Raw genomic sequence first — 16,192 nt, forward strand, 5'->3', positions numbered from 1 at the left:
GATTCAATTTTCCTTTGATTAAAAAGAAAAACACAGAACCAAACCTTTTTTGTTGGAGAAATGGAAATTTGCTGGAAGCACTGTAGGTTATGCATAAAAACAAGAGGATTGAGGTTGAGCACCCTGGCTCTCGACTGTAATCTCAGCACTTCGGGAGGATGAGGCGAGAAGATCGTCTGAGGCCAGGGGTTTGACACCAGCCTGGGCAACATGGTGAGACCTCATCTCCACAAAAAGGTTAAAAAAAAATTTGCTGGGCATGGTGGCATAAACCTGTGGCCCTAGCTACTCAAGAAGCTGAGGCAGGATGATGGCTTGAGCCCACGAGGTCGAGGTTACAATGAGCTATGATCGTGCCACTGCACTGCAGCCTGAGCAACAGAGTGCCTTAACAGAGATTAAGAGCAACCCGCCTCTCAAAAAACAAAAACAAATACAAAGAAACTGAGAAGTAAAGGATTTCTAACACGGATGGATGGATGGATACAGGAAATTGTCGAGGTGCTATGAGCAGACCACTTCAGGGGCATGTTCTCACCACAGAAATTTACTCAATTTTCCAATGTGATTTGCTCTTTATAGAGTCTGGTTGGTCTCCCTCATTCTGAATTTAATCAATTTCAGCACCCTTAAAAGCCATTGAGAAAACCACCCACATTGAAATGAACGTAAATTCCACCTGAAGAATAATTTTCAATTTTCACACACACAGAGGAAGACCAGAAGGGCTTGCGTGTTTCCCCTAATCATGTGAAGCCCCAGGGTTGCCAGGGCTCCCTGGGCTGTGGCCCCTGGAGAACTGTCCTCATGGTGGCAGCTCTCAGAAGCTTCAGTGGGGCCTAGGAAAGGTGGCCAACTGATTCTTAATTATCCAGGTGTGCATTCTCTATTGTGGGGGTTACCCACAGCCAATTTTTAATCCCAGATCAGCACTCCAAGGACCCCCATGCACCATCCCACTCCACTGCCTCCTGTGCCCTACACCAGACTATTCTCTGCTCCCTGGCTGGTATGTTCAGGGAGCATGAACTAACTTTAATATTAACTAAAGTCACACAGACAGAAGTGTATGTAGTGGAAACTGAATGAGCTATAAAGCCAGACAGACTTGGATGAGAACCCTGCCTCAGCCACCTCTGGCTGGATATGACCTTAGCTTCACCTTTTTGAGGCTCACCTTCCTCACTTGTATAATGGGGGTAACCCAACAGGATGCTATGAGGGTCAAACGAAATGTATAGCAACTGGGATTTACTTGGTATTCAATAAATGATCATTACCAATATTACCTAGTATTACCAAATATTAGAATGTTACTATATCCTCATATTTGAATGAAAAACCTTCCAGTTGATGAAATACTTCTCATATTCAAGTTCATGTTATCTTTATGATAATCCCATGGGGTAAGTCTTGCTACTCTTCTTACTCATAACTACTATGTTTTCACACTAATGAGTGTAATGAGGGATAATACATTACAGTTTATAAAATAAATTAATAAACTATAGTTTATTTGATTTTCCCAATATCTCTGCTAAGTTTTTATGATGAGGAAAGCCAGACTCATGTTAAGTGGTAACAACAGCAACGATAACCGTGGCTAACACTTTCTGAGCACAGACTACATTGCTCTGAGCTACAGGTGCATCATTTGCTTATCATCACCATCATCATCATCCCTATTTTGTAGATAGGAAACCTATGCTTTGGCAGGTTAAGGAATTTCTGTAAGATTATAGCCTTAGTGAGTAGTGGAACCAAGATTTTATTTAACTCAGTCTGACTCTTGGGCTCATCCTCTTCTACTCTTTGCTTTCTGCTAGAGATAGTCAGAAAGGAACTTGGGGCTGGGGATCAAGTTTTGTGGATCCTGCCATTTCTATTCCAGTAGCAGCTCTCAACTCCAGTGAACAAGAGTGCACTTGTAGAAATGCAGATTCTGGGCCCTCTCCCGGCAATTGTCCATCAGTACATGTGAGAACCCCACTTGGAAAAACACTGTAGTATATACTAAGCAACTAAAATGATTACCACCAAAAACAAACAAAAATGACTTAATTTAGTCAATTGCCAGTATCTATACCACATTCCCTGTTGGACAACAACTATTTGCCAGTGCTATGCATCTTGATATGGAATGCTGGATTGTGCCACTTTGGTATATGGGATGATTCCAAGAGGTTCACAAACATTTCTCAGTTATACATTTATTTTAATGAATATTAGAAATCTACTGATTTATCACACATAGCATAATATATTTCTTTTTAAAATAAACTGAGGTAAAAAAAAAAAAAAAAAAAAAGAGACAGGGTTTCACCTGGCCAACATGGTGAAACCCTGTCTCTTAAAAAAAAAAAAAAAAAAAAAAAAGCTGGGCGTGGTGCAGGTGCCTGTAATCCCAACTGCTTGGGAGGCTGAGGCAGGAGAATTGCTTGAATCAGGAAGGTAAAGGTTGCAGTGAGCCGAGATTGTACGACTGCATTCTAGCCTGGGTGACAGAGTGAGACTCCATCTCAAAAAAAAAATCATGAAGGTGACAGAAATAATAAATTGGGGAGCTCAAGTCCTAATGTGTCCCAGAACAGGCACTATGTTCAACCTGGCTGAAAGAATGAGATGGGAGAGGACCATATTCTACCTGTAAGATATTCTGTTCCAGTAAGGTTATCCTTGATCTTTGCTTTCTCTCACACCCTATATCCAATTCACACACCACATCCAATCCATTAGCCAATCCTGTCACTAATAACTTAAAAACATATCCAGAATCTAACTACTCTTCATATCCATTGCTAATACCTTGATCCAAGCTGCCATCATCCTCTGCCTGGACTGCCTGCAGCAGACTCCCAACTGCTTCAATTTCTCCCCTCCACCCTCGCACAATTTATTCCCCACCAGTAGCCAAAGTCATCTTTTAAAAACATACGTCAGCTCATGTCATGCACCTGATCACAACTCTCCAGTAACTTCTCTTCACACTAAGAATGCAGTCTTATCTCCTGACCTCACATGGTCTAGCCCCATCCTACCTGACCACTCACCCCGGGGGCCTCCTTCCATCCGGGCACCACTGTCCTTCCTGATATTCCTAGACACAAGTAGCTCATGTCACCTCAGGGTCTCTGCACATGTTGTTCACTCCATCAACAACACCCATTTACCCACTCTTGACACGCTTCCCTCCCTCCCTTTGTTCAGGTTTCTTCCCAAATGTCACCTCTTTAGAGAGACCTTTCCTGCTCTAGGTATCTAAAATCACTCCCCTCTCCCTTATCCTCTATCCACCGGTCCTTATTTTTGCAGAGTACTCATCCCTACCAGAAATTATACCTTTGTCTACTTGCTTACTCTTTGTTGTCAATTTCTTTTCATTGTACATGCTCCATGAGAGCAGAGACAATCTGCCCTGTTCATGACTAATCTCAATAAATATTTCCTGAAAGAATAAATACAATCCATGTTTTCACCAGCTGAAACACCAGGAGCCGACAGGCCAAGAGTCCCCACGTTCCAGGAGCCTCGAATAGTGACAGGTGGCTGCATATACTGGTACCTTCTAGAGTTCAGGGCCCCTGCAGTTGGAAGCATGAGACAAACAGGTTTGACAGAGATTTCATTCAACCCTGACCTCAAAGCAAGAATACTGCTAGTCAGAATTTTCTCCCTAGCCTACCAGATACAAAGGCATCTTTTTTTTTTTTTCATTGTTTCTTGAAAACAAACACACAGAAAAATAAGCTGAAAGAGACATACAGTAAAGTAAAATAGGTAGCAGGAACAGAAACAAAAATCTTTGCCTGGATGGGAATAAACCTACAAGCTCTCAGCCATAGTTAAGGGAGGCTCTAAAGACTGTTCCAATTCTTGGCAAAAGACAGGCCTCCAAGGTGACAGCACGTGGGTTCTTGCACAGCACAAGCTGAGGACTATACTTCTGCCTGGCATGGAAGGAGTGTTTTTTTGTGGGTTTCTGCTTCTGCAATCTCCTAGTCCACCTTAAAATTCCAAATCAGAATAGCAGCGAAAGAGCAAGGCTTAATGCACACTGCAGTAACACCGACCAGCTTAATCAGGACCATTTGTCTCCTACATGGGGATCTGGACATCCTGAGAATGAATTACACAGTGGCCTCAATTCCCTTCTGCCTTGAGGCCCGGTGGTTTTGCACTGATTTCTCAACCGAAAGAGATCATCACCAGCTTTCTGAGGGTGGAAGTGTTTCAAACAGAGAACCAACTGCCTCTGCCCATCAAGGTCACTTTCCTGCCTTTACCTATCTGTCCTCTTACCTCGAAATGCTCTAAGAACAATTTGTTGGTCACAGCAAACTCTGAGGCAGGGAAGGGCAGGGAAAGAGAGGGCATTCAGAATCAAAGGCCTAAGATTTGAGCCCTGGTGTCTCCACAAACTGCCTGTGTAAGTTGTGCATACTTCATCTCTCTGACCCATTCCCCTCACATAAGAGGCAGGTGTTGCGAAAATCAAATAAGGCAATGCCTGGAGGAACTTTAAAGAGACCATACAGAGCCATGCTTTTATATAAGTGGGTTCTGGCTTTGGATAATGATGACATTATTGGTAATAAGAAGAATAAAGGGCAACATTTAATCATTGCTGATAATACCAGGCACCACTGGGCAAAGGATGTCCATCCTCATCTCATCTATTCTTCCAAAAAAACCCAAGACTTACTTATTAAAACTATTCCCACCTTCAGACAAAGAAACTGAGGCCTGGAGAAATTAATTTCTCAAAATCACACACTCAGTAATTCCTGAGGCTGGGATTTCAAACCACGTGTGGAGTACTCCAGAGCTAACACTTCTAAGCACTACTCTACCCTCTGCTCAGTCTTACATGCTGAATGTGAGCTGCAGGCTCTGACAACTCTGATCAGTGCAGGGAGTGACCAAGTTTGCCCTCAGAACGAAGTCTCAGTTTTCACATCTGTAAATGGGGTCAATAATAGCATTTAGCTCATAGGATTCTTAGGAGGATCAAACGACATCACGTATATCAAGCAGTGAACATCTTGCCCACTTCACAGTATGTACTCAATAAACATTAACCACAATAACTGGAAGCCTGTACTCGGTGGCAGTGGGGGAAATCTTTTAGTTTCTGTCTCAATAACCCCTTGCACTGGGCTTTAGGGGTTAAAGATGTAGCTAGGGGCCTGCTCACTGTCTCTTGGCTGAAGCCCAAACTGGGATGCCAACGGGTGGCTCACACCTGCTCAGGCTGCAGCCTGCTGTCAGTACAGAGCCCACGTCACTGAGGGAAAGGGGAATATTAGGCCATGGCAAAGGCATACACTGGCTGCATCTGCCAGTCTAAAGCTAGCTGAGAGAGAGGGTGGATTTGTTAAGTGTCTTTTAGGACAAGCAGAAAGGCTTCTGACTATCCAGGCAAGTCCAAGGAGTACCACCACCAGTCCTAGCTTTGGGGGCCAGGGTCTCATCAAACAAAATAGCTGGGAACCCAAATAATAAAATTTCTGCAAAAACAAGCTGTTCCTGCCCCTTCTGCTCTCTCCAGCCCCCTGCCCTCCGAGCCAGGGCTATTCTAGAGCTGGGGTATTACAGCTCAACTAAATATAATTCAAGCTCAATGCACCACAGCAACTGTGTTGCACAGGCAACTCATAATGGAAAGTGAGGTGTAGAAAGTTAGCACCTAGGGAGAGCTAGAATTATACCACCTCGCCTGACTGTGGCTCAGAAGATGAAAGTGGTGGCCACGGAAACTGCATGCACAGGAGAGGGGAGAAAGAGGAAAGAAAAAGGATGTGGGGAGGAGGGCTGGAAGGAATGCAGGCGAGGGAGGGAGGGAGAGTGTCTGTCCTCTATCAGCTCAGACCTGGCAGGCCTGGAGAGAAAGCTGGAGGGGATGCTGCACTCAGCTGACTGCCTCGTGGGCCAGTGCACAGGAGGCCAGGCCACTGTGCCCATTAATGCCTTCCAGCCTTCTCAGGTTTAAAAGGGGAAATGTTCTATTTATAAGCCACCGACCAGTAGAGACCTGGCAGCCTCTGGATGGCTCTGATCCCAAAAGGATCCTGGTTACCGGTGGCTGCCTCCTCCTGCCTCTCAACTGTGGGTGTTCTAACAGCAAAAGGCCAAAGGTGACTAGAAGCAAAAGAAAAAAAAAATCCTCTTTTCTGCCCTCTGCTGCTTTCATGAGACGGTGGATTTTTGGTAATGGCTGAAGGCTTTAGAAGCCTTTTAAAAATAGTGGCCCAGGCGATCCCATCAAGGCTTTCCCTACAGTTTTCAAGCCTAAATCTCCTTTTCTGTTTTACAGATCAAGGGAAGCTAAAGCACAGAGATGAAGGAAATGTACAATCAGAGGCACAACAACGGGAAACAGAGCAATGGTAATGATGTCCCTCCCCATCTCCTCTCCTGGTCCTCAATCTTGTCCTCATAAAACAAGGCAAACCTGAATATAACACCATCAGGGAGTTTGCTCTGAATGAAGGCCCAAAGAAGGATGAGTGGATGTACAGAAACAACATATAAAGCATTATGTTGTGTTGCCAAATCCCTGTGAGAGAGTGGTGGGCCAGGCTAAGGGTCTGACCCTGGGGAAGCCAGTCAGTGAAATGTGTGACCCTTGTGCACCCAGCACTGTGCACAGGTGTTTGAGGAATCACCGAGGGCTCCAATGAGGTGGTGCACTAGGAAGGAATATGGGATGGCCCCTCGGCCACAAAGAACTAGAGGGGTTAGATGTTGGAGTCAGATGATGAAATTCCTTCCAGCCCCTCTGGGTGGACCACATATGAACAGGACGGCAGAACGGAAAGATTTCAAGCATATGAAGAGTCACCAGAAAAAAATGACCCTGGTGATCACGCAGGCTAGGGTTTGAGTATGAGCTTCGCTACTTCTCAGCTGTGCTCCCTTGACCTCTTTAAGCCTGTGAGCTCCTTTAAAAACTCAGTTGTCGTGAACAGCATTTGTGCAAATGGCAGCCCATCGTGTGACACTTTCATGCTCCCTGTCAAAACTTCATGCCATCCTATTTAGACTAATTTTAAAAACTTAACCTTGTGTTAAGCTAAGGGTTAATAAACTACAGTCCCTGGGCCAAATTCACCATTGCCTGTTTTGTAAACAAAGTTTTACTGGAAAACACCCACATCTGCTCATTTCCATATTGTCTATGACTGCTTTCACACTACCATAGCAGAGTTGAATAGTCCTATAAAAATAAAAACATTTACTATCCGGCCCTTTACTAAGAAAGTGGACCCCTGTGCTAAGCAATAACATTTATAAAATCAGGGGATTGGCCGGGTGCAGTGGCTCATGCCTGTAATCCCAACATTTTGGGAGGATGAGCCAGGCGGATCACCTGAGGTCGGGAGTTCAAGACCAGCCTGGCCAACATGGTGAAACCCCATCTCTACTAAAAATAAAAAAAATCAGCCAGGAGCAGTGGCGGGCACCTGTAATCCCAGCTACTAGGGAGGCTGAGGCAGGAGAATTGCCTGAGCCCTGGAGGCGGGGGTTGCAGTGAGCCGAGATCACACCACTGCACTCCAGCCTGGGTGACAGGGGTCTCAAAAAAATAAATAAAATAAAAAATGAAATAAAATAAAATAAAATTAGGGGATTTAAAAGTACTTATGTTTCCCGCAATAAACATTAAAATAAATATAGAAATCTAAATGGTAATTTAAAATATACTCTCTCAAATGACCTAGAGTACCACCAGTGTGGTACCCCACTTTGTGCATACCCCACTTTGGGATATACAGGAACGAGGATTAAATGAACACTCATAAAGCACCAAGACTGAGAAACAGTAGCAGGTTGTCTTCCTCCCTTTAAGAGCAGTGCTACCAATCCAGCTGGCTTTAACTTTCCAGTGGGCTTTTCCTTTTGTAGTGGGAGTAACTGGCCTGGCCAGAAGATAAGAGTAATAATCAAGAGTAATTAGGCACTTACCAACTAATGTGCAGATATTAATGTGCTGAACTTTCATCCTCACAATCAATTTATGAAGTAGGGGTATTATTATCTCCATTTTACAGAAGAGGAAATGGAAGCTTAGAGAGGCGCAGCACCTGTCCCATGTTCTACACCCAGGATGCTATTCTACACCAGCCACACATTAATCCTCCATGCAAACTCTCTCTCTAATCCATGTGGCCGAATCTACCCAAAGAGAATGATCTGAGATATGTACAAAGGCTAATGTACAAGACCAATAGCTGGTGAATTTAACAACTTTTGAAGCTATTATGAATAACATAGGCCAATGTTGTTCATAATACCAAAAACCTGGAAAGAACATTAGTCTAACAATGGTAAATGGTTCAACATATTAAGATATAGTCCTATGACAGAATATTAAACAATCCTGACAGATAATACTTCTAAACATTTCATGACATCAGAAAACGTCTGCAATTTTTTAAAGCAGAATACAACAAGCATATTCAATGTAACGCCAGTTAAACTAAAATTCATCCCAACATTAACAAAATACATACAAGACATCATTTTAAAAAGGTAAGAAGGAAATATCTCTGGGAACAATATTATCAATGAGTTCTGACTGAATGTTTCAAAATATTTTGCTGTATTTCTGTAATATTCTACAATGAGTTCCTATTTCCTTCTTTAATCACTGCTCTTCTCCCCACCTCCCAGTGTGAATGACAAATTGGCAAACTGCAGTGAGTTCTTCGGCATTTTTATTCAAATACAAACGATTCTTATAAAAACACTAGATTAAAAACAAACCGGAAGGAAAGAAAGGATTAAGACTTGGAAGCAAAGAGGAAGTGTTATATTTTCTTCTTCTGGGGAGGAGAGAAAGGAGGAAATTTCCATTTTTTACATGTTTTTAACCAAGATGGAATCCCACTCTGAGCCCACTCTCAAATCCATGAGCTCTGGGCATGTAGTCTGCACCCTGGGCACTTCTGTAGATGGTATGAATATAACGTACACCCACACGATGTAACTCGGCCACCTGTCTATTGTTTCCCTGTGGTCTGAACCTCCACAGCAGATCACATGAGCTTTAAAGGTAGAGACAGACGTGTTCTAGTTATGAGTGTCCTTACCTCTCAGTACTCACATATCTCACTGCCACCTGCCCTTAGGAACGCCCAGAAGGCTGGGCATGGCGGCTCATGCCTCTGATCCCAGCACTTTGAGATGCTGAGATGGGAGGATCACGTGAAGCCAGGAGTCCAAGAACTTCTAGAGGCATTCACTGAAGGAAGAGCTACAGGAAGCCTAGACTCCCGCGGTTTCATCCAGCACAAGATCCAGGTGGGAGTAACAGGAAAATGTTGAACAAGAGTGAGAAGTGGAGTGAACCACACAATGCCATTTTGAAAAGCCAGATGGCCAGCGCTGAGCCAGGTCCTGACGTGCAAGAGAAGGCACGCCTGCAGCAACTTCAGCATATTCCTTTCAACATAACCCGATTAACCTATGGAATCTGAGTTAATACCCACATCGAGGAAAGTGGCACTGTAAAGTCTAGATTAGGAGACTGAGCCCTCTCTGCCTCAATCTGTCAGACTTCAGCCTTCAAGCAGTTGGAGAAGCAGTGGGAGGGCAGCATTCCTGTAAACAAGCTAATCTTTTTAGAGTTAAGTAGGCAGTGACACTTGTAATTTAAAACGTCAAACTTGGAAAAGACCAACTCACACTATGAGAGCCTGCTCTTCTCTTACTCCCTTGCACTGGACTGGTGTGTTCTCTCTGACAAGTTCTCAGCTTTCTAACCTTCTCTCAGGTGGGACAGCAGGACAATAGCAGCCTGGGCTGAGAACAGGCCTCTCGTCCTGCTTCCAACCTGGACTCATTACAAAGAAAAATGAACGAATTCTCATAGTCTTTGGGGAGTAAATCTTATAACTCCCTAAAGACATTCCCTATCTTGTACCCAAAGGTAGGGAACAGCAAAAAGACAAAAAGACAACGGGGCTGCAGGGGGTGAGATGGGAAAAACGGTTCTTGCCCAGGGCAGTCTTGTTCTCTGTAATAATGAAAGGGGCGAATGAATGACAGGTATCAGATGACTAGGTGACTGACACTGGCAGTGATCACTTCCTCAAAAAAAAAAAAAAAAAAAAAGCTTAAGAAGAACAAAATCATACTTTCTTCTTCTTTATTACCTATACTTCCCTTTTCTCCTTCCCTTCTCTATTAGGTAAGAGTTTGACCCATTAGAGAATCTGGTGTCACTGATACAGATTCCTGACATTCTAGAAGCAAACCCAGGAAGGGTCCCCACAGGTAGCAGGGTTGGCAAAAATAAAATATTGGTTTTTAAATTTAGTATCTAGGGATTAACTTGACCAGGAGCACACATGATCTCTAGGCAGAAAAAGAAAATTCTAATAAAAAACGCTGGTGGTCTGAATAAATGGAAAGACATTCAAAGCCCTTGGAAGACATGACTTAATATTACAAAGGTGTCAACATCCTCCAAATAATCTGTATGATTTAATGCAATCCCAAAGAAAAATTTTATTTTGGGAGAAACTTCTTAAACTTATTCTAGAATTTATACTGAAGGATAAAGACTCATAAATACCCAAGTCAAACCTCAAAAAGGAGATTGAATAGAGGAGACTTAAATAAGTGGATATTAAGAGTTGCCTCAAAGTTATTATTAAAAACAGAGAGGTATTGGGACAAAAACAGCTACACAAAAAACCTGAATAAAGGGCTCAGAGACAGAACTAAAATATGCAAACCTAAAATGCAAGAACACCGGCACTACAAATCAATCAAGGGAAGAACAGGTAGCTTAGTAGATATTAACAGGAAAACTAACACTTCCCGTGGATAAAAATAAGAATGGATCTTCATGGAACATCTCATACCATGGTGGAAATCAGCTGGATTCGAAACTTAAATGTGAAAGACACACTCATAAAGCCAATAAAAGAAAACATAGGTACACATCTTTGTGACATGGGTCATAAAGGCCTTCTCCAAAATACAACTTGAAAATCATAAACCAGAAGGCAAAAAAGAGATGATTTGAATATATAAAAAGGCTTTAAAGACTTTATAGTCAAAGAAGGATACCACGAATTAACAGACAGATGATAAGATGAGAATATATTTAAACTGGCTAAATCCAACAAGGGATTAGTATCTAGAATCAGTAGGAACTTTTTACATATCATAAAGAAAAGATGGTAACTGAAATAGAAAAATGGGCAAAGGATATGAATAGGCAATTAACAGAAGAGAAAACCCAGTAAACTAACAGGCATATAAATAGGTGCTCAAATTCATTAATTACCAGAGAAATGCAAATTAAAACAATAATGAGCTATCATTTTATACCTATCAGACTGGCAAAAAATTAGAGAGCTGAATACTGGTGAGAGTTGGCAGGAATGGAGAAATTTGCACATTGGGTTGCTGGGAATGCAGATCAACCACTCTGGAGAACAATACAGGAGAGTGCTTAAATGAAGTCTATGCATAGCCTTTGGCCAGCAATGCTTTGGGTGGGTGTATCCCAGAGGAATTCTCACACAGGAAGACATGTACAAAGATGTACACTGTGGTGGTGTGAGTGGTGATGAGGAGTTGGAGGCATGAGGAGATGGAGTACATCTCTACAAAAACAGATACAAAGTGCTGTGTACCACAAATTATGCAGTAATCAGAAGCCACAGCATAAAAGGACACAGAGGAATACGAAAGGCTCCTAACACAATGATGAGGGCACAAAATAAGAAATAAAACAAGACACAGAACATTTATTAACTCACACCATTTATTAAGAACACAGGAAGATAAAAGACACACATTTTAGAAAAAAGAACTAAAAGGGAATGAATAAATAAAACGAAACAAAAGGAAAGAATGAATGAATCAAGAAACCTGTGCTGATACTGTGCCATGAACAGGGGAGTGTGATGAATTCAACTCTCTAAACCTGAGATCCAAACAGAGAATAGAAAAGAGGAGAAGAAAAGGCTCTGCAAAGAAGCGTACATATATTTATCAGCTGCCATCCTATCCCTGGCAACTGGGTCATTTGGAAAATACCAGCAGCTGACAGACATTACTTGTAGCCCTGTCTTATACTCCACAGGCACCGTATGCCCTGAGAGAAACTTCAAGATGAAAGCAACGAATTCAGAAATTCCCTTTTGCTATCTGCTCCTTCAAAACATGCTGGCTCTGTGATAAAATGTTTGCATTGAAATTCCCACCAAAACATTTCCTAGAAAGGAAAATGCTGGACATTTGGAATTTGGACTCTAGACATTTGGAATCTGGTTAAGAAGAGCAATGCCTCACTCTTAAATTCATATCAGATTGGCTTTATATCTTTAGATTGTGACACAAACAGAAGGAGTGTGGCAGAACAATCAAGACCCAGAGCATTAGCGCCACCTGTGGTAGCTGAGCCCTATGGGTTTGGATTACATTGCAAATTACTGCAATCAAGAGATACAGTACAACAACCCCAGCAAGGATGGGAAGCTAAGAACCTGCACCATGTGGGAAAGGGTCCAAAAAAGGGTGAGGAAGCGCTAAACCAGACCATTACACTGGTTTGCCAGCTTGGAAATCAATCAATACCCTAAAAAAAAAAAATTCCTATTTAAATGACTCCTGAAAAAGTGGCATATATATATATATATATATATATATTTTTTTTTTTTTTTTTTGAGATGGAGTCTTACTCTATTGCCCACCCTGTAGTGCAGTGGCATAATCTTGGCTCACTGAAACCTCTGCCTCTCAGGTTCAAGCGATTCTCCTGCCTCAGCTTCCTGAGTAGCTGGGATTACAAGCGTGTGCCACCATGCCCGGCTAATTTTTATATTTTTAGCAGAGACGGGGTTTCACCATGTTGGCCAGGCTGGTCTCGAACTCCTGACCTTGTGATCCACCTGCCTCGGCCTCCCAAAGTGCTGGGATCACATGCGTGAGCCACTGCACTGGCAAAAGTGACCAATTTTTTTAATCCATCTTTTTATCTCCTATGTGCTAGATGAAAGGGTAATGATGGAAGAATCATAGATACCCAAGACAAGCAACTCTCTTTGCTCTGTGAATAACGAGATGCCAAAAGCAAAATGTCACAACTGCTTGTATTTTCAAAAATAAAATTGTTTGTCTTATTCTTTTCTCGAGGGAGGTCAAGTAATGCATGTTATTAGGTATGTTGTTCTATAGCCTAGTTTTTTATAATATCAATCATTAACATACTATCAACACAATTTCTGCAAATATACCCAGCCCTCTCTGGTTCTTTGTAAAGGCTGTGTATCACTCCTTAATTGATTTAGCCAGCTCCCTATTTGGTATTTAGATTGTTTCTCATTCTTTGCTATTTTCACCAAAGCCCCAACAAACTTATTTGTACAAATAAGTACAAACTATCTTTGCACTCTAATGATTTCTTTAGGACAAGCCATTGGGGGGTTAGAGGGTGGTCACTTTTTTCAGGTTTCCAAAGCATATTCTCAAAATGCCTTAAGAAATATCAGAACCAGTTGGGATGCCCACTACTAGAACCATGGTTGTCTTTCAAATCTATTGGGAGTTATCTCAAATAGAGAGATGTAAGTTCATAAGGTCACAAGTTACAAGTAAAATTCTGGCCAGTGTGGGTGAAGGTCTCCATTCATATGCCTCTCCTCCCCCACCACTTTTGGGTACTTTATTACAGTGTGTCCCAGGAGGGGCCAGGTGTGAGTATCTGTTAGTGTAGCCTGCTTGGCATCCATCCCCTCTGGTCCTGATGGCTTCCCTGATTTCCCTCTGGGAAACTACCCTACTCCCATTTTTTGCAGCAGTCTTAAAACTTTCAATCAAAGTGTACAGTTTTCCCCTGGGTGGACCCAAGTTAGACCAACTTGATGCCTGGGAATTTCAATCTTCAGAAAGGTGAGGCAAGGACTACAAACAGTTTAGAGCTTTATCGTATTATCCAGAAGACCCTTTCTCATCGGGTTCCTGGGTCTCCAGAACTCGTCTGTTCTCAAGCCTCGCTTTTCAGCTCCTCCGACCTTACTACAAGCTACCATACAGCCTTACATATTCCTTCATTATTGTTACTGTTGTTTTTGCCTCAGTTAGCCAGAGTTGACTTCAGGCGCTCTAAAACAATCTTACCTAATTGGGAGTGGGGTAGGGTGGAATTACGTCTTTGTTTCCTTGCATATTTACTTGAAATTTTTCCCTTGTTCATTTTTTTTTTTTTTTGGAGGTGAGGGGGAACATTTTTTTTCCTCTCAAAAAAGGCCTCTCAACCTACCCACAGCAGACATTCCAAATTACTTAACATTTTATATAAAACTCCCGCGTAAAACTTATATTTTGAAGAGAAAGAAAGGGGGAAAAATTCTCTGTCCTATAATGACTTTCACAAAAAAAAAAAAAAAAAAAAAACACTTCATCCTTTGGTCCACGTGGAGAGGCACTGTGCTACTGATTTTCCTAACACAACTGGAATTCACAGTGGGGCTACCTTTAAATTTTTTCTCAAGTGGATTTTACAAAGCAAGGTGACAGGATTTCCTTTGTACTCTTGCAGCAACCTGGAAGGATTTTGTTTTTTCTCCCATACGCCAAGGAGATAATCAGCCTGAACATTGTACCAGTAGCAGGTTCATTTTAATCCCGTTGCCTTTACAAGGTTACAGGTACCCTTGGAAATCATGATTAACTAGAGTGCTTACAGGCAGCAGCAGGGCAAATGCACTATGGTCTACAGAGGCTGCCCAGGGACACTTCCAGCAGAGAAGAATGTTACCATAGAATTCATCTCCATTCTTTCCTCCCCCAACAGACCACGAAGAAAACAGAGTTACTAAGAAATCACCTAACATAGTTATTGCCTATCCAGTCCTCTGAGCGAGACCATGATGGAGGCAAAAGCAACTTTGGCTTTCCCACAGGATAAGGCTCTCGGGGAGTTGAGTACTACTGTATTAAGTAACTTTTAAGTGGTGATGAGCTATAGTCTTAAGACCTACGATTAAAGGAGATAATGTACACAAGAATGCTTTGTAAAGTGTGACACATTATTTCAATGCAAGGCGTCACTACAGCCTTGCCAGCCAGGCTTACTTACCATCCCTCTGGAGTCACCGGTGGAAAGTTGGGGTGGAGACACGTCCCACTGCACTCGGGAACTGGGGCCAACCCAACATGCCCACAGCACCGCCTGGTGGTTCGCGCCTGGAGTAGCAACTTCTCAAAGCCCACTCCCAACCCTGGCTGTAGGTTACCCAAGCATCATACTTACTCCCTTCATTCTGGCTGTCTTTGTTCGAGTTGTAGACCTGGAAAATAAAAATGAAAATTCACTTGTGTGCATTTTATACCACCCTATAGGTTCACTGTAGAAAACCATTATCTTCCTCATTTTCCCTAGTTTGCACCATGAAGTAGAAAGTAATTTCTGGCTCCCAAATATGAACCCATTCAATAATTATCTCCTTCTCAGTATTTACTTTAGCTGTTCTTAAGTGTGTGTGCATCAGAATCATCTGTGCAACTTTATTGTGTAAAAAAAAAATTCCCTCTTTTCAAGAAAGCAAGTAAATGTATATGCGTACATAAAGAGAAAAGAGAAAAAAATTAAAATTAGTTACAAATCGTTAAGCATGAACTGCGTACCAGGCAATGTGCTAAGCATTTCACATGAACCATCTGAAATAATCAACATGACAATTCTGTTGGGCAGGAGCTGTTATTATCACTGTTTCACAGATGGAGAATATGAAGCCTAGAGGGGTTAACTAATGTCTCACAGCTAGTTAGTGGCAAAGTCAGGACCTTTACATCAGAAACGTTGACTGTTAATACTGGGGAGTGGGAACTGTTACTTTTTACTCTGCGTACTTCTAGAAATTTGAATGTTATAAGGAGAATATATATTTTCCATAGAAACCCCTTAAATAATAGAAATCATAAAAAGGGAAAGTACCCCAATAAAGAAAAAGAAAATGCCCAATATAAAAGAGACAAGGACATACTGCAAGGGTCAGCAAGTTTTTCTTGCAAAGGGTCAGATGTTAACATTTTACGCTTTGTGAGCCAAGAGGCAAAATCAATGACATTATGTAGCTACTTCTACAACAAGATAGAAAGCACATTTTCATAAATTTTTTGACAAAATTGAGAATCTAATAATATTTGAGTATGATTTTCTGAAATGTAA

The 16,192-nt window shown here is 42.0% G+C and overlaps 1 protein-coding gene across 15 annotated transcripts in view; it reads right to left on the bottom strand.

Annotated features, from left to right (window-relative positions):
- Window positions 1–16,192, bottom strand: part of LOC105466962 (Rho GTPase activating protein 26) — a 907,509-nt gene that overhangs the window by 201,556 nt on the left and 689,761 nt on the right. For all 15 annotated transcript variants that reach the window (XR_011624168.1, XR_011624169.1, XR_011624171.1 and 12 more), the window contains one exon: window positions 15,275–15,311. Coding sequence is in view for 5 of the 15 variants with exons in the window: in XM_011716194.3 (XP_011714496.1) it covers window positions 15,275–15,311 (37 nt within the window). In the remaining 10 variants the exon portion in view is untranslated. The remainder of the gene's footprint in view (window positions 1–15,274; window positions 15,312–16,192) is intronic.

Source organism: Macaca nemestrina, chromosome 6 (genome assembly GCF_043159975.1).
Source record: "Macaca nemestrina isolate mMacNem1 chromosome 6, mMacNem.hap1, whole genome shotgun sequence".
Lineage (NCBI taxonomy): Eukaryota > Metazoa > Chordata > Mammalia > Primates > Cercopithecidae > Macaca > Macaca nemestrina.